Genomic DNA, 19,526 nt, shown 5'->3' on the forward strand with positions numbered 1-19,526 from the left:
GCTCTGGCACATGCTGGGGGCGGGCAGGACTTTGATAGCCACAGACCTGAAAAAGAAAACCTCTCCAGGCCTGGTACAGCGGTTTAGAAAATTGTGGCAGTACCTTTTTCTCTCACTCAGAGGAGAACTAAGCAATTTGCACTTGAAAAATCACAACCTTAATCACACAAAAAGAAATTCATGAAGATATGGTCTCCACTGCTACAACACCTCTCAAGGACAAACCTTAAACACTTTAAGCCACCCAGTTTGCGAGCCCTGAAACTATCCTTGTCAGAAACTTTTGTGAGATACTGTTCATAACTGCTTAGGAAATGGAGGGAAAGGGTACTAGTAAATGTACCTTTACAATACTGAGAGTTCAGACTGTAATGGCTGTTTGAAGGCTTTGGAGAGGCTACCAAAAAGTTAAAATGAAAATGTCACTTACCCAGTGTACATCTGTTCGTGGCATCAGTCGCAGTAGATTCGCATGTTTTGCAATAGCTCGCCATCTGGTGTTGGGCCGGAGTGTTACAAGTTGTTTTTCTTCGAAGAAGTCTTTCGAGTCACGGGACCGAGTGACTCCTCCTTTTGTCTCCATTGCGCATGGGCGTCGACTCCATCTTCGATTGTTTTTCCCCGCAGAGGGTGAGGTAGGAGTTGAATTGTAGTAATAGTGCCCATGCAATGGAGTGACTAAGTATGCACCTATTTAAGGTTGAGATGATACATATATAAATAATTGAAGGTAACTTCCAAACTGCTACAGGCTCCCGGGGAGGCGGGTGGGCACATGCGAATCTACTGCGACTGATGCCACGAACAGATGTACACTGGGTAAGTGACATTTTCAGTTCGATGGCATCTGTCGCTGTAGATACGCATGTTTTGCATAGACTAGTAAGCAGTTATCTCCCCAAAAGCGGTGGATCAGCCTGTAGGAGTGGAAGTAGTCTGAAATAATGTTCTTAATACGGCTTGACCTACTGTGGCTTGTTGTGCGGATAACACGTCTACACAGTAGTGCTTGGTGAATGTGTGAGGCGTAGACCATGTGGCTGCCTTACATATTTCTTGCATTGGGATGTTTCCTAGAAAGGCCATGGTAGCACCTTTCTTTCTGGTTGAGTGTGCCCTTGGTGTAATGGGCAGCTGTTGTTTAGCTTTAAGGTAGCAGATTTGGATGCATTTAACTATCCATCTGGCTATACCTTGTTTTGATATTGGGTTTCCTGCATGAGGTTTTTGAAATGCAATAAATAGTTGTTTAGTCTTTCTGATGTTTTTTGTTCTGTCAATGTAATACATCAATGCTCTTTTGACATCTAATGTATGTAGTGCCCTTTCAGCTACGGTATCTGGCTGTGGAAAGAACACTGGAAGTTCCACTGTTTGATTTAGATGGAACGGTGAAATAACCTTTGGCAAAAATTTAGGATTGGTCCTTAGGACGACCTTATTCTTGTGTAGTTGTATAAAAGGTTCCTGTATTGTAAACGCCTGAATCTCGCTTACTCTTCTTAGGGAAGTAATGGCGATGAGAAATGCCACCTTCCAGGTTAGGAACTGTATGTCGCAGGAGTGCATGGGTTCAAAAGGTGGACCCATAAGTCTAGTTAGGACAACATTTAGGTTCCATGAAGGAACAGGTGGTGTTCTTGGTGGTATAATTCTCCTAAGGCCCTCCATGAATGCTTTAATGACTGGTATCTTATATAGGGAAGTTGAATAGGTAGTCTGCAGGTATGCAGATATTGCTGCAAGGTGTATTTTAATGGAAGAGAAAGCCAGGTTAGATTTTTGTAAGTGAAGCAAGTAACCCACTACATGTTCTGGAGTTGTGTGTAATGGTTGTATTTGATTAATATGGCAGTAGCAAACAAACCTCTTCCATTTACTTGCATAGCAGTGCCTGGTGGATGGCCTTCTGGCTTGTTTTATGACTTCCATACATTCTTGGGTAAGTTGTAAGTGCCCGAATTCTAGGATTTCAGGAGCCAGATTGCTAGATTCAGCGATGCTGGATCTGGGTGTCTGATCTTTTGGTTGTGCTGTGTCAACAGATCTGGCCTGTTGGGCAATTTGATGCAGGGTACTACTGATAGGTCTAGCAGCGTTGTGTACCAGGGTTGCCTTGCCCAAGTTGGTGCTATCAATATGAGTTTGAGTTTGCTTTGACTGAGTTTGTTTACCAGGTAAGGAAGGAGAGGGAGAGGAGGAAAAGCGTAAGCAAATATCCCTGACCAGTTCATCCATAGGGCATTGCCTTGGGATTGTTCGTGTGGGTATCTGGATGCGAAGTTTTGGCATTTTGCGTTCTCCCTTGTCGCAAACAAGTCTATCTGAGGTGTTCCCCAGAGTTTGAAATAAGTGTTCAGAATTTGGGGGTGAATTTCCCATTCGTGGACCTGTTGGTGATCTCGAGAGAGATTGTCTGCGAGTTGATTTTGGATCCCTGGTATAAATTGTGCTATTAGGCGAATTTGGTTGTGAATTGCCCAACGCCAAATCTTTTGTGCTAGCAGGCTTAACTGCGTGGAGTGCGTCCCCCCCTGCTTGTTTAGATAATACATTGTTGTCATGTTGTCTGTTTTGACGAGAATGTATTTGTGAACTATTATTGGTTGGAAAGCTTTTAGTGCTTGAAAAACTGCTAGAAGTTCTAGGTGATTTATATGCAGTTTTGTTTGATGTACGTTCCATTGTCCTTGTATGCTGTGTTGATCGAGGTGTGCTCCCCACCCTGTCATGGAAGCATTTGTTATTACGTATTGTGGCACTGGGTCTTGGAAAGGCCGCCCTTTGTTTAAATTTATGTTGTTCCACCATAGAAGCGAGAGGTAAGTTTGGCGGTCTATTAACACCAGATCTAGAAGGTGACCCTGTGCTTGTGACCATTGTGATGCTAGGCACTGTTGTAAGGGCCTCATGTGCAGTCTTGCGTTTGGGACAATGGCTATGCATGAAGACATCATGCCTAGGAGTTGTAGTACCATCTTTGCGTGTATCCTTTGTGTTGGATACATGTGTTGTATGATGGTGTTGAAATTTCGAATTCTTTGTGGACTTGGAGTGGCTACTCCTTTTGATGTGTCTATTATGGCTCCCAGGTATTGTTGTACCTTGCGCGGCAGAATTTTGGATTTTGTGAAATTGACGGTGAACCCTAGTTTGAAGAGGGTTTGTATGATATGATTTGTGTGATTTGAGCACTGTATTAACGAATGGGCCTTGATTAGCCAGTCGTCTAGATATGGGAACACATGTATTTGCTGCCTTCTTATGTGTGCAGCGACTACCGCTAGGCATTTGGTAAAGACTCTTGGTGCGGTTGTTAATCCGAAAGGCAGTACCTTGAATTGGTAATGTATTCCTTTGAATACAAACCTTAGGTATTTCCTGTGCGATGGGTGTATTGGTATATGGAAATAAGCATCCTTGAGGTCTAAAGTTGCCATGTAGTCGTGTAGTTTTAGCAATGGCAATACTTCTTGTAGTGTGACCATGTGAAAGTGGTCTGATTTGATGAAAGTGTTCACTACTCTGAGGTCTAGGATTGGTCTCAGCGTTTTGTCCTTCTTTGGTATCAGAAAGTACAGTGAGTAAACTCCTGTGTTTATTTGTGTGTTTGGCACTAATTCGATTGCATTCTTTTGCAATAGTGCCTGCACTTCTATCTCCAGGAGATTGGAATGGTGTGTTGTCAAATTTTGTGCTTTTGGTGGTATGTTTGGAGGGAATTGTAGAAATTCTATGCAATAACCATGTTGGATAATTGCTAGAACCCAAGTGTCTGTAGTGATTTCCTCCCATGCTTTGTAATAATGACTTATTCTTCCCCCCACTGGTGTTGTGTGGAGGGGGTGAGTGACATGTGAGTCACTGTTTAGTAGTAGGGGTTTTGGGGCTCTGAAATCTTCCTCTATTTCTAGGGAATTGCCCTCCTCTATATTGTCCCCGAAAACCTCCTCTATACTGTCCCTGGTAACTGGACGGTGTTGCTTGTGAGGTGCTGGCTTGTGTGCTCTGACCCCGAAACCCCCCTCGAAAGGGCGTTTTACGGAATGTGCTGTAATTCCCTCTGCTCTGCGGGGAGTAGAGTGCGCCCATGGCTTTGGCAGTGTCCGTATCTTTTTTGAGTTTCTCAATCGCTGTGTCCACTTCTGGACCGAACAGTTCTTTTTCATTAAAAGGCATATTGAGAACTGCTTGTTGAATCTCTGGTTTAAATCCAGACGTTCGGAGCCATGCATGCCTTCTGATAGTTACAGATGTATTAATTGTCCGTGCAGCTGTATCTGCAGCGTCCATGGAGGAGCGGATCTGGTTGTTGGAAATGGTCTGTCCCTCCTCAACCACTTGTTTTGCCCTATTTTGTAAGTCCTTGGGCAGATGTTCAATGAGATGTTGCATCTCGTCCCAGTGGGCTCTGTCATAGCGCGCAAGTAGTGCCTGGGAGTTCGCGATGCGCCACTGGTTTGCAGCTTGTGCTGCGACTCTTACCAGCTGCATCGAACTTGCGGCTTTCTTTATCTGGGGGTGGTGCATCTCCAGATGTGTGAGAGTTGGCCCTTTTCCTAGCTGCTCCTACAACGACAGAGTCTGGTGGCAGCTGTGTAGTGATGAAAACCGGGTCTGTAGGAGGCGCCTTATACTTTTTTTCCACCCTTGGTGTGATTGCCCTACTTTTGACCGGCTCCTTAAAGATTTCTTTCGCGTGCCGGAGCATACCAGGGAGCATAGGCAGGCTTTGGTATGAGCTGTGGGTGGAGGAGAGTGTGTTGAATAAAAAATCATCCTCGACCTGTTCTGAGTGGAGGCTTACGTTGTGAAATTGTGCTGCTCTAGCCACCACTTGAGAATACGCGGTGCTGTCTTCTGGTGGAGATGGCTTCGTAGGGTATGCCTCCGGACTGTTATCTGACACTGGGGCGTCGTATAGGTCCCATGCGTCTTGATCTTGGTCACCCTGGCTTATGGTGGTGTGAGCTGGGGAGTGTGATGGAGTTGGTGCTGGTGAGACGTTAATCACGGGTGGAGGAGAGGGTGGTGGGGTAACTCTTTTCACCACTTTTGGTTGTGGTGTCTGTTCAGTCTGGAACTCCAACCTTCTCTTTCTCCTAATGGGGGGAAGGGTGCTTATTTTTCCTGTCCCCTGCTGTATGAAGATACGCTTTTGCGTATGGTCCACATCAGTTGCTTGTAGCTCTTCCTCAAACCTATGCTTTTGCATTTGGGAGGTTAGCGAGTGCTCTTCTGTATAAGAGCCTGAAGCTGGGTCGCTTGCAGTTTGTTTCGGCATCGAAACCCTGTCTGCGTGTTTTTTCGGCTCCGAGGTGACTTTTTTCTTTTTCGGGGCCGAAACCTCTCGGCGTCGATCTTCTTCGGTGCCGCTGTCTCGGCGTCGAGCCGTGTCCACACCGGCATCTCGGTGTCGAGGCTTGTCTCCAGCACTTTCTCGGTCCCGAGAAGGCTGCGTGCCGGTGTCTCGACCGGAGTCGGACGACCTCTGCACTGTTTGGGCCTTTTTCGGTGCCGACGGTCGGTCACCGAATTTATGGGTGGAGCCATGGCCGGATGGCAGTGGCGTCCCCTGGGCCTTGTAAATGTTTCTCTGTGTGGTTTTCGACGTCTTACTCACGGTTTGTGTATCGTCGAATCCTTCGGAGTCCGATTCTTGGATCGAGAAGGTACCTTCCTCTTCCTGCTCCTCGAACTCTCGGTGGGCTGTCGGCGCGGACGCCATCTGAAGTCTTCTGGCTCGACGGTCTCGGAGTGTCTTTCGGGACCGGAACGCACGACAGGCCTCACAGGTGTCTTCACTGTGCTCAGGTGACAGGCACAGGTTACAGACCAAGTGTTGGTCTGTATAGGGGTATTTATTGTGGCATTTGGGGCAGAAACGGAACGGGGTCCGTTCCATCGGCGTTCTTCAGCACGCGGTCGGGCCGACCAGGCCCCGACGGGGGATCGAAAAACTACCCCGAAGGGCACCGGAGCTCTTCGATCTTCGATGCGGTGTGGAATCTAAGTACGCCGATCGCGAACGCAACAATACCGACGAAAATCTTCTGAAATTAGCTAATTTTCCGTTCCGAAACTCGGAGCGACAGGAACACGTCCGAACCCGATGGCGGAAAAAAAACAATCGAAGATGGAGTCGACGCCCATGCGCAATGGAGACAAAAGGAGGAGTCACTCGGTCCCGTGACTCGAAAGACTTCTTCGAAGAAAAACAACTTGTAACACTCCGGCCCAACACCAGATGGCGAGCTATTGCAAAACATGCGTATCTACAGCGACAGATGCCATCGAACATATAGTTACATGTTTGAGTACATTGTGCCTTTGGTTATTTATTATGTTTGAAACTTCAATAAAAAAAAATACAAGTGAAAAATTATTCAGTGGAAGCCTACCACACACACACCTCCTAGTCCTCTTTAAACAAGAGACTGAGTTGTGGGCTGGGGAGGTTTATAGAATTGACTGCAGATGGAGTTTGTGTGTTTGAACAAAAATATGCATTTTTGAATAAAATGTAGGCGGGAACAGTGGATTCTCAGTCTTGGTGAAAATGATTTATAAAGTTTGCAATCTTTACCCACATGAACAGAGGTTAAAGATGTAAGGAGTAATTGCATGAAAAAAAAATCAAAGACGATTCGCATTTCTTAACGTACCTTAGTTTCTCCAAGAAAATCTTTATATTCTTTCAGCAGCTTTTGGTTTCTAAATAAATCTGTAAGGACATAGAATTTTGTGACATGCTGTGTGTCTAAAAGGACAATGCAAGCTTTTAGAACATTTTTTTTGCCATTTAGCCCGCTTAATTTAGTATGTAATTACCTAAAACTGAATTTGAATGTTGGTTCTTGACAGTTATTTCTATACATAAACACATCAAGCATTTTCCCATGTATAGAGCAACCAAAGATAGTATTGACATTCTAAAATATGTGTTGATATGAAAATTTAGAAGGCGATGTTCGACTAGGTTCACCATATTAACTTATTGCCCCATTTTGTTGATTGATTTTTTCAAACAGATCCAACATGCTTTTAGGCTTCACTAATTAACTAAAAGTTACGCTTCTGCCACCAAATCATAATTCTTGTTGTTCCTGACTTCGGCCCTGTTCACTATAGAACACTATGACACTCTGCAAACCTTGTTGTACTTTTTATCCCCGTCCTAGCTTTCACACTATCACCCTGATACATTCTGGCTCATGTCGTCTTTTCCTTCCTCAAACCTTCCCTAGATCACATCCTAGAGGTAGGGTCCCATTAGTCTTGTTGGTTCCAGACCCCACAGATTCATTAACATATAAATACAAGCTTTTCTGACTTTCCTCTGTCCCTGCTGCGATCTGCATTAAATTATGTGTATCCCAATTTCCACTGTTTTGCCTTCTGTTTTATGTAATCTTGTTGCTACAGCCAATTCTAGTCTAGTGCCTATCTGCATACATATTCATAGTCCTGCATTGCAGAGTTCTTTAAGCATACTTCCAATCCTTGCTTGTCTGCTGCCTTTCCTAGTTTCCTACATTCTTCAGTTGGATTCAGTGTCTGTTTCTATTCTGCTACTCTCTCTCCATTCCACGGTTTTAATCACCCAGCCATGCCTTTCTTGGGCCTCGTTTCAGTTTTATTTTTAGGATATTTTTGATTCTAAGAAGTCAGTCCAGTCTTTCCTGAACGCTGTTCATGTATTCTGTTCCCCTTAATAGTGTGCGCACAATGTGCAACTGCCCCCCGCAAAGAATCATAACCGGTTTCATGTGGCTCACCCACACGTAGCCTTTTTATTCGAGTTATCACATTTCATCATCATATGTCACATAATACTTATAAATCAACGCAACTTCCCCCAAAGGCAAATGAACAGCAGAATTCAAAATAGACATTCCCTTAAGGGACGACTTCCAGCATTTAAAAAGCCAGCAGACAGCAGATGGTTACATATCAGTCTTGGAGGCAAACATTGTGAACAAACAAGATGTGTTAATCGATAGTCACTTAGGCTGTGGTGCGCATCGGACAAGCAGGCCCCATCATGCACCACCACTTGTACATCCCTCCAATCCAGAAGGGTGCTACCAAAACATCCCAGGGCACTGCATAGCGCATCAGCCCTGCTGGGGTACCTGAGCACAGGCACAGCCCCAAAAGCTCCAACCAGGCATTGTGGGTAGACGAGAGAGTGGAGGACCACCGGCAGGTCAGCTCCCTCTCCTGCCAGCCCAGTGCTTCCAATAGTACACCCCTCTCAGAGATCAGTCCATTCAAGAGTCCATATTGGCAGTATTTCCTGCTATTTTCTTGCCATGGGCCCAGCCAACAGAGGGATGGGAGAAGAACTTTCGAACACGACGTGAAGACCAGGGCACCTGAAAGGGGGCAAAGAGGACTGGGAAGAGGGGAAGGGGAAGGGGGAAGGGTGGGGGGGGGGGGGGAGGCAGGGTTGGGGGCGGCGGGGTTAGGGCGGGTGGGCTGTTGCTGCTGGCTTTAATGCACCCTCGACACCTCAACTCCTCCCACTGCCTCCTGATGTCACAGCTCCAGCCGAATGTTACCTTTACAGGGAGTGCAGAATTATTAGGCAAATGAGTATTTTGACCACATCATCCTCTTTATGCATGTTGTCTTACTCCAAGCTGTATAGGCTCGAAAGCCTACTACCAATTAAGCATATTAGGTGATGTGCATCTCTGTAATGAGAAGGGGTGTGGTCTAATGACATCAACACCCTATATCAGGTGTGCATAATTATTAGGCAACTTCCTTTCCTTTGGCAAAATGGGTCAAAAGAAGGACTTGACAGGCTCAGAAAAGTCAAAAATAGTGAGATATCTTGCAGAGGGATGCAGCACTCTTAAAATTGCAAAGCTTCTGAAGCGTGATCATCGAACAATCAAGCGTTTCATTCAAAATAGTCAACAGGGTCGCAAGAAGCGTGTGGAAAAACCAAGGCGCAAAATAACTGCCCATGAACTGAGAAAAGTCAAGCGTGCAGCTGCCACAATGCCACTTGCCACCAGTTTGGCCATATTTCAGAGCTGCAACATCACTGGAGTGCCCAAAAGCACAAGGTGTGCAATACTCAGACATGGCCAAGGTAAGAAAGGCTGAAAGACGACCACCACTGAACAAGACACACAAGCTGAAACGTCAAGACTGGGCCAAGAAATATCTCAAGACTGATTTTTCTAAGGTTTTATGGACTGATGAAATGAGAGTGAGTCTTGATGGGCCAGATGGATGGGCCCGTGGCTGGATTGGTAAAGGGCAGAGAGCTCCAGTCCGACTCAGACGCCAGCAAGGTGGAGGTGGAGTACTGGTTTGGGCTGGTATCATCAAAGATGAGCTTGTGGGGCCTTTTCGGGTTGAGGATGGAGTCAAGCTCAACTCCCAGTCCTACTGCCAGTTCCTGGAAGACACCTTCTTCAAGCAGTGGTACAGGAAGAAGTCTGCATCCTTCAAGAAAAACATGATTTTCATGCAGGACAATGCTCCATCACACACGTCCAAGTACTCCACAGCGTGGCTGGCAAGAAAGGGTATAAAAGAAGGAAATCTAATGACATGGCCTCCTTGTTCACCTGATCTGAACCCCATTGAGAACCTGTGGTCCATCATCAAATGTGAGATTTACAAGGAGGGAAAACAGTACACCTCTCTGAACAGTGTCTGGGAGGCTGTGGTTGCTGCTGCACGCAATGTTGATGGTGAACAGATCAAAACACTGACAGAATCCATGGATGGCAGGCTTTTGAGTGTCCTTGCAAAGAAAGGTGGCTATATTGGTCACTGATTTGTTTTTGTTTTGTTTTTGAATGTCAGAAATGTATATTTGTGAATGTTGAGATGTTATATTGGTTTCACTGGTAATAATAAATAATTGAAATGGGTATATATTTTTTTTTGTTAAGTTGCCTAATAATTATGCACAGTAATAGTCACCTGCACACACAGATATCCCCCTAACATAGCTAAAACTAAAAACAAACTAAAAACTACTTCCAAAAATATTCAGCTTTGATATTAATGAGTTTTTTGGGTTCATTGAGAACATGGTTGTTGTTCAATAATAAAATTAATCCTCAAAAATACAACTTGCCTAATAATTCTGCACTATCTGTATACCACACATCTGCCTGCACTTGGCATTAGGGGATATGGGGCGGAAGGGGTGAGCGGGGGGGGGTTTAGTTTCTACAGTCCGTGGTGCAACTAAAGGCACCCCCATCCCGAGCTACTGGAGGCACCTCAGCATAAGTTCCCTTTGTCCTTGCATGTTTGTGTTAAAAACCTAGCTATGGGGCGGTGCTTCGATGCAGACTAAGATGGCCACTTAGGCGAACTCCAACACTGGGACCCATATAATACAATACACTCTACATACCCTGCAGGGCTTAAACTTGAGAGCCCTGGGAGCTGCTATATAGAGCCCACAGGTCTGCACTGGGTGACATAAGACAGAAATATCTGCTCTTAGAGCTACATTCCTTCCCTCTCAGTGTCGGGTGGCATCATGTTAAGATGGGACCGGCTATGTGGTCCGGCGGTAACCCACGCTGCTGTGACTAAACCCAGAGGCAATCACCGGGAAGGTTCCTGCTTGGGCAGCTGGCTTGAACCTATGAGCCACCCCTGCCACCCACCCAGTGCTGGGCTCTTTGCCGCTTTGCAGCGGTAGAGGGATGTACAGAGGACACACTGTGGGACGCCTGCTGTTTGCGGCCTTGTGTGTCACTGTAGGGAAATGCCTCCCTTGGCATGGTTACCGCCTAACCTTTTGCCTCTTGTTAATGCCAGTTATGATTGAAAGTGTGCTGGGGCCCTGCTAACCAGGCCCCAGCACCAGTGTTCTTTCCCTAAACTGTACCTTTGTTCCCACAATTGGCACAGGCCTGGCACACAGATAAGTCCCTTGTAACTGGTACACCTGGTACCAAGGGCCCTGTGGCCAGGGAAGGTCTCCAAGGGCTATAGCATGTATTATGCCACCCTGCAAACCCCTCACTCAGCACATGAACACTGCCTCACAGCTTGTGTGTGCTGGTGGGGAGAAAATGATTAAGTTGACACGGCACTCCCCTCAGAGTGCCATGCCCTTAAACCACTGCCTGTGGCATAGGTAAGTCACTCCTCTAGCAGGCCTTACAGCCCTATGGGCAGGGTGCACTATACCACATGTGAGGGTATAGTTGCATGAGCACTATGCCCCTACAGTGTCTAAGCAAAACCTTAGACATTGTAAGTGCAGCCATAAATAATATATGGTCTGTCAAATACGAACTCCCCCAGTTCCATAATGGCTACACTGAAATCTGGGAAGTTTGGTATCAAACGTCTCAGCACATTAAATGCACACTGATGCCAGTGTGGGATTTATTGCAAAATGAACACAAAGGGCATCCTAGAGATGCTCCCTGCATACCAGTCAGACTCCTAGTGTTCGACTGACCAGTTCCTGCCAGTCTGCCACAACCAGACGAGTTTCTGGCCAGAAGGGGTGAGTGCCTTTGTCACTCTGTGGCCAGGAACAAAGCCTGCACTCGGTGGAGGTGCTTCCCACCTCCCCCTGCAGGAACTGTAACACCTAGCGGTCAGCCTCAAAGGCTCATGCCTGTTGTTACAGCACCCCAGGGCATCCCAGCTAGTTGAGATGCCCGCCCCTCCGGACATAGCCCCTACTTTTGGCAGCAAGTCTGGAGGAGATAATGAGAAAAACCAGGGAGGAGTCACCTACCAGTCAGGACAGCCCCTAAGGTGCCCTGAGCTGAGTTGACCCCTGCCTTTAGAAATCCTCCATCTTAAGTCTGGAGGATTCCCCCAATAGGAATAGGGATGTGCCCCCCCCCCCCCCCTGCCCTCCGGGAGGAGGCACAAAGAGGGTGTAGCCACTCTCAAGGACAGTAGCCATTAGCTACTGCCCCCCCAGACCTAAACACACCCCTAAACTGAGTATTTAGGGGCGACCCTGAACCCAGGAAATCAGATTCCTGCAACCTACAACAAGAAGAAGGACTGCTGACCTGAAAGCCCAGCAGAGACGACGGAGACAACTGACTTGGTCCCATCCCCACCGGCCTGTCTCCAGACTCAAAGAACCTGCACAGCGATGCATCCAGCGGGACCAGCGACCTCTGAGGACTCAGAGAACTGCCCTGCACCCAAAGGACCAAGAACCTCCTGAGAACAGCGGCACTGTTCAGAAATCTCAACAGATTTGCAACTTTGAAACAACTTTAAAGAGACTCTCACTTCCCGCCAGCAGCGCGAGTCTTCACACACTGCACCCAATGCCCCCGCTAGAGTTCAGGACAACCAACACTGCACAGAGGACTCCCAGGTGACTCCAATGTTGTGGACACCCTGAGTTGACCCCCCTGAACTCCCACAGCGACGCCTGCAGAGAGGATCCTGAGGCTCCCCCCTGACTGCGACTACCTGGTAACAAAGGAACCAGACGCCTGGACCAAGCACTGCACCCCTAGACCCCAGGACCAAGAGGAACCACCTACCAGTGCAGGAGTGACCAGCAAGCAGCTCTCATCCTAATCCTAGCCCAGTCGGTGGATGGCCCGAGAAGCCCCCGCAGTGCCCTGCCTGCATCGCCAGAGTGACCCCCGGGTCCCTCCATTGCTTTCAATAGCAAACCCGATGCCTACTCTGCATGCTGCACCCTGCCGCCCCTGTGCCGCTGAGGGTGTGTTTTGTGTGCTTGTGTGTGTGTCCCCAGTGCTCTACAAAACCCCCCTGGTCTGCTCACCGAGGACGCAGGTACTTACCTACTAGCAGACTGGAACTGGAGCACCCCTGCTCTCCATAGGCGCCTATGTGTTTTGGACCCTCCTTTGACCTCCACCCTTGACCGGCCCTGTGTTGCTGGTGCTGTGGCTTTGGGGTTGTCTTGAACCCCCAACGGTGGGCTGCCTATGCCCAGGAGACTGAATGTGTAAGTGCTTTACTTACCTGAGAAACCTAACCAAGCTTACCTCCCCCAGAACTGTTGTTTTTTGCAGTGTCCACTTTTAAAATAGCTTATTGCCATTTTAACCAAAACTGTGTGTACTACTGTTTTAAATCAAAGTTCTATACCTAACTGTGTGATGTACCTTCCATTTTATGTACTTACCTCAAATCTTGTGGTTCTAAAATAAATTAAGAAAATATATTTTTCTATATAAAACCTACTGGCCTGGAGTTAAGTCTTTGTGTGTTCTTTATTTATTGCCTGTGTGTGTACAACAAATGCTTAACACTAACCTCTGATAAGCCTACTGCTCAACCACACTACCACAAAATAGAGCATTAATATTATCTAATTTTGCCACTATCAACCTCTAAGTGGAACCCTTGGACTCTGTGCACACTATCTCTCACTTTGAGATAGTATATATAGAGCCAACTTCCTACAGTCATCTTCCTCATTGGGCGGGGCCAGGACAAAACCCAGAGAGTGGGTGAAGATGGGAATCGTAATCAAAAAGCATTGTAAGGACTCTCGGTGAGAATCAACTAAGCGACATTCAAATCTATGAGAGACTTTGAAAGAGGGCCAAAACGACTAGGGGGAACTTTTCCACAAAAACAAAATCGGCTGTATTACAGTGAGCCGACAAACATCGATTGCAAAGTTCTCTGCTCCAATCCATAATAAAAAGACCTCCAACAATGATTTAATGGCTTAGGGCTGATGGAGGGAGACCCAACAGGGAGTACTAAGCCCTCCCTACCACTTTCTGGACACTTCGGGATCTCTGGTCCAGTGCATAAATCTGCATGGGCCACTTTAAGAGAAGGATTTGCAACACAGGGCTAGCGAAGCACAATTTTACTAGATGCAATAAAAGATATGCACCAGCCTAACACCACTTTCGAACGGTCTCAAGTACAGAAGGGAGAAGTCCAACACTCGTTGGCAACCTAATGAATGACTCTCTTGATAAATATTGTTCACCAGGGCACAGCCATTCTGGAGGGCGGATATCGTATTTAGTTGAGAACTAAGACTATGCCTGACCAAACTGCTCCTGTTTCCACCTTTGGGACCCACTGGACACAAAGCTGCATCTATGCCTCTCAAAAAACACACTCAAAGAAAGGTAAGCATTCTTCCAAGCTTTAAAACAAACGCTAAAGAGAACACCCTGACAACATTTGGGGGGAAACCACATCAACGGGACAGCCGCCACATTGCTAAAGAAAGCAGAAGTTATTTCTAGTCTCCAAACCTTCAAATCCAAGCTCTGTGAGGAACTTAAAACTGATATATCCAAAGAACTACACGCCCTCAAATCACATCTCAGAAAAAGATTGAAGCGATGCGAGCAGATGTGCACTCAGCTGCATCCAGCATTGTAGAAGTGGAAGGTCACATAGAGCAGATGTGCACTCAGCTGGATCCAGCATTGTAGAAGTGGAAGGTCACATAGACTCCCTAAAAGAGAAAAACTTGACCCTAATGGATAAATGCATTGCCTTTCATGCTCGAAATGACAGTGTCAACAGAAACATAGAAGAACTTGAAAATCACTCTCAAGTCCTTGGAGAATTCGCCGATGTCACAAATCTCAAAATCTTCATCACAAGCCTATTTGCCACACTCTTTGGAAAAACCCTGTGCAAATCATACTGGACAAGGTACGTTGGGTGCGGCCACGTACAACAGAGGATTTAAGTAGACCATGCAATATACTGAAAACATTTCATAGCTACCATTGGAAGGAAAATATCCTAAGAGTGGCCCATCCGAAAGATTAAATGCAACATGATGGATTTGTTCAAAGAAACTGCTCCGGGATACTTCTCAGGAACCAACAATTCTGGCCAGTCACAGAACACATACAGCTGGCTATACACCTCTGGAGTCGCCTTTGAATATAATAATAAAACACATCAGGTCTCAAATTGGCCAGCTGCAGCTCGGATCCTGAGACTCACTATGGAAGTGCCTGAACCAAGCCAACAAGACTTGGTGTCCACACAGGTAGGGAAACACTTACAAGCAACTAAACTGTGGCTCACTCCCTGAGCGCAACAACTTCAAAGTGTCGGAAGAGACAGAACCTTGACAAAACCCAGCACCTAGAGAACTGATTATGAAATTTAGAATCTCCAGCAGACATGCTTTACAGTGTCCACACCCATGCTGGCAACATCCTTATACAACATCAGGTTAAAATGTCATCCCATTATCTTTGCCGTCATCCCAGACGAGGTGATCCTTTATTATCCACCCCACAATGTTAGTGCAAAGACAACCCCCTGAGATATGGGAAGGGAACCTGTCCAACATACGAGGACCCTTTTTGCACGGTGAGAGAGCTAGTGAACGTGGTAATTTCTCTACTACCTATATTGAATGGGGAACTAGACAGCATTGCCACCTAACTACCAAGCTATTTGCTTTAAGCACTGAACACTTCAAAACCCACCTCTGCAAAGATAAAGAGGTGGCAGAACACAAAGTCATGCTATTTGCGGACAAAACCAGTGGCAGCTCTCCCAAAATTGCAACTACACTTAGGCCCTTTCCAGCACTTATCAGGGCTCAAGATAAATGTAAACAAATCTGAAATTCTATACCGACACTTCCACTCAAGGAGGTACAAGTGCTCCAGCAGCACACAATTTAAATGGATGACGAAACACATCACATAGATGGGAGTTAAAACTTTCAGCCCAGATGCCAGCTCTCTATAAAATTAGTTTCCCACCCTTACTCTGACATTCAACAAGACCTCAGGGTGACCATCCGGTATCCTGGAAGGGGTGACTTCACGCCCTAAAATTGAATATCTTATAAAGACTTCTTAAATACTTCAGCCTTTGACCATGTTACTACCCTAAGCCCTGTTCCACACACTTGAATGTTTCTTTTTGAAATATATTTGGGGAGGAGGTCCACAGGTGGCCTACCGGGTCGTGTGCAGGTCAAGAAAGAAGGAGTGCCTTGCCCTTCCGGACATCAACACATTTTTAAGCAAATTTCCAATAATGCATTCTTGCAGACTGGAGCTCCTGGGAATATGAGAAGACTTGGGTCCAAAGGGATAGAGCTGTGGTGGGTTTCGGCGCTATGGGACTTGGTATAGAAACCGAAGAGTGATAGACCTCCTAATGTATACTTGAGCCACTCAAAAAATGCTACATTGACAGTGTGAGATGAGTCTAAAAAGATACTGAATTTGACAACATACCCTTCAGCTTACTCACCTATTTGCATGATAATACACGAGTTGTATACTGGGAAAGTCGCCAAAACGTTTAATGAATATAAGACTGAAGTTCACTTAAATGAGATCAAGAGACTACACTATGCGCAACTCCACAACTGGGTCACGTATCCACTGATAAAGAAAGGAGCTATAGGAAGTCGAGACCAGATAGAACAGTTTGTCTGTTTGACTACTAGCATGAGAGGGGTCAGCTCCACACTATTTTGGCTACTCCTTAATGAGACAATATACAGCACATACCCATGCAGGTTAAAGTGCAATTCCTTCTTTGAGCAGGCCCCATCAGTACGGCAATAGAAATATGAATAGAGAGACCTAAATAAAAGCTCCTGTAGTGTCCTGGGGAGAGAAGCTCAGCATAAACTACTGTAAGATTGGAACACGCACCCTGCTAAACTGAAGAAATACTATCCTACAGCCAGCCTTCTGTGCTGGAGAGTGTGTGTTGGGCGGGTTCTAGGGGTTTGAAAATCAGTGACCTTCCGCATATCTGGTGGCACTGCCTTAAGATACAATGTTTTTGTAGGGAGCTGTTGGCAGCAATACGCATGATCTTGGCATATCCCTTTCCATGTGTACTCTTTGGGATGGGTGCACAGGATTTCAAATGTCAAACTATAAGCGATATAGTCACTGTTTGGAACTGCCTAGGAGCCACCAAGACAGGCCTCGTGGCCTGCTGGAAGAAGAGATATTCCACCCCCCAACTTTCATACTACTCAATGGCATTCCCAACTGCAGCATCTCCTACAGATGGGAAAATGACATGTACTGTCAAAGATACCTGCACTGACTGTCCAACTCTCAAATCCCTGGAAATTACCTATTAGAGGGAGGAATCCCTATGGGTCTATCCACCCAGATTCAAGGGCCTACACCAGTTCTAAACTATATTATCCTCAGGGATGAGCTAGTGACAAGCTAATGATTTTAACTGACTACAAGTGTTATGATATAACCTCCACATAGGGATATGTACATATGGATTATTCACCATAACGCAATATTAGGATCTGTTCCACATTGGGGAGGGGGGATTGGAGGTCACAGGGAGGGTTTGGGAATGTTTTTCACACTGCTTCCATTTCAGATTTTAATACTTTGCTAAATATTTCAGGATGTACTTCACTTGAGTGACATAATGCAAAATGCAATGTTATATTAAAATGCACTTGTATTACAACTGGCAATTATAATTGAATAAAAATTGTTTGGTACACAAAACTATATCTACGGGTGCCTGTGATTTCTGAGGCTCATGCACAGAATCATTTTAATCCTCTTCTTTACTAAGGGCTGCAAGTTCTCTTCTAAATAACCCTTTGCCCTATTGCAATGTATTTTACTTACAGACAGGTCATTTCCCACAGAGAATACAATCTATCATTTATTGAATGTAGCATATTGTTCTTCTCCTTTTTACATTCCCATTATTCGTGAAATAGATCATTTTATTGGTTCCTGAACTCTGTATGCATTATCTCCTTAGCTTTGTCTTCTGTAGGAAATACCCAGTTCCTACCTAATACTCATAATCCATTCCGCTCCAGATAATTCAAGTCTTCAGCTTCTTTCCAGTCCACTTTATTCCAATATACGGGTACATTGAAGTATTTGCTAATCTCCTCTCCCGAAATTCACTTGTAGCTGCAGAGCAAGATCTCCCTATGAGCTCTTTCACCCCATCTCCGCAGGTGCTCTGGCAGTTACTCCTAATTCACAGAGGACTACACTGTGAACCTTTGGAAAAATAAATACATTTTAAAAACATCACTTCATCAGAAATCTGGATCACAGGATCCCAGGTCAATCAGACGTTAGTGGGCCCCAACTGTAATAACCAGGTATTTCACTTCTGATGTTCTTAACCTCCTGTACTGCAGTCTCCCCCAAATTAGAAAACAAGTACCTCTTTCAGCACGTGACTCTCAGGGCAGAAAGTATGAACAAGATTGAATAAGACTCCGGGGTTTACTTAGGGAGATGCCCCGGGCTGGACACTCGCACCTCAGCAACACAATAGGTAAGAACCAACAAATGAATGTCTAGTCTGTTTTTTAATAAAAAGTGGACAATTATTTTAATACACACAGATTAAACGCTACACACAAAATTACAAATATATATACAAGATGAGAGGTGAAAATACGATTGTGCAAACACACCAAAGGGGCCTGTGTACACCCTATAAAATGCCTCAGACTTCAAGGGTGTACAAACAGAAAAGGTATTACAGGTCATATAACCAATATATATGCCAACTAGACCTCACAGCTGGACGAACCTTTAAAGCTTTGTGCTTGCAGACCTTAACCCCTAAAATTACAACACACTCATATGTCTTTAACAAACATCTGATATGTACTCATACACCGTCAGGCCTCTTGTCTTTGTCAAAGGCTTCACTACACATTCAAAGAAAAGGAGACATTTAATTGAAACCAACAGTGCCAGATGTAACTACCAACATGCATGTATTTGGACATTCACCATTATTAAGCCTATGGGATTTAATTCGAGAACCAGCAAACAGCAGAAAGCATTGAACATAGCATTGAAGCCTTATTTCCATAATTTACCAAGACTGCCTAGCAATAACGGGACACTCAGTAATTCAAAGGGTGCATGCATCTCAAAGGCTTTTAGCAAAAGACTGCCAGGGGAGAGCTTGGAAAGACGGATAATGTCTCCAGGAGTAACTCACTCCAGGCCTCTAGAGGCATACAGTGAAAAAGTGTTAAAATGATGTGTGGACTCATGGGGCGCAAATTACAGCTCTTGGGTAGATGCCCCCCCCCTCTCCCCCAACACATTTGTGCCACTTCTGCAATGCACCTGCCTTCATGAAGCAAGGAACACCAAATATGCAAAATTTTACAGTGTGTGCAGGGCTTATGGGGCGCAACCTTGCCTTGAGACATTGTTATGTGGCTAAGGCACATCAACTTTATGTTTTTTCATGTTTTTTTTTTTTTTAATGTATTTATTTACTTATTTATTTAAAGCGCCAACTTGGGCTAGCACAGATCACTTGGTGCTCCTGCTTCCATGCGACACCAGCCAATGGATTGCTGTGAATGTGCAGAAGCCCCACAGGCATCGCCATCTTTAAGGATCCTCTACTGACCGACATGCTCACCCCAGTACCCATAGGGAAACCAAGTTACTTTGTGATGTCCCCCATCCTTCATTACTTACCACAGTGGCTGAGAGAGCAGATGATAGTCTTGGGAGCCCCATGCTCCTCAAACATCACATAGATCAGTCTTGGAGGCCCCTGCAATGAAA

At 45.6% G+C, this 19,526-nt stretch overlaps 1 protein-coding gene across 1 annotated transcript in view; it reads right to left on the minus strand.

Moving 5' to 3' along the window:
- The window catches only part of SLC30A9 (solute carrier family 30 member 9), a 519,567-nt gene that overhangs the window by 358,009 nt on the left and 142,032 nt on the right, over positions 1 to 19,526 (minus strand). The window contains exon 7 of the mRNA XM_069201808.1: positions 6,666 to 6,724. Within this exon, the coding sequence (XP_069057909.1) occupies positions 6,666 to 6,724 (59 nt within the window). The remainder of the gene's footprint in view (positions 1 to 6,665; positions 6,725 to 19,526) is intronic.

Source organism: Pleurodeles waltl, chromosome 1_2 (assembly GCF_031143425.1).
Source record: "Pleurodeles waltl isolate 20211129_DDA chromosome 1_2, aPleWal1.hap1.20221129, whole genome shotgun sequence".
NCBI classification, from domain to species: Eukaryota; Metazoa; Chordata; class Amphibia; order Caudata; family Salamandridae; genus Pleurodeles; species Pleurodeles waltl.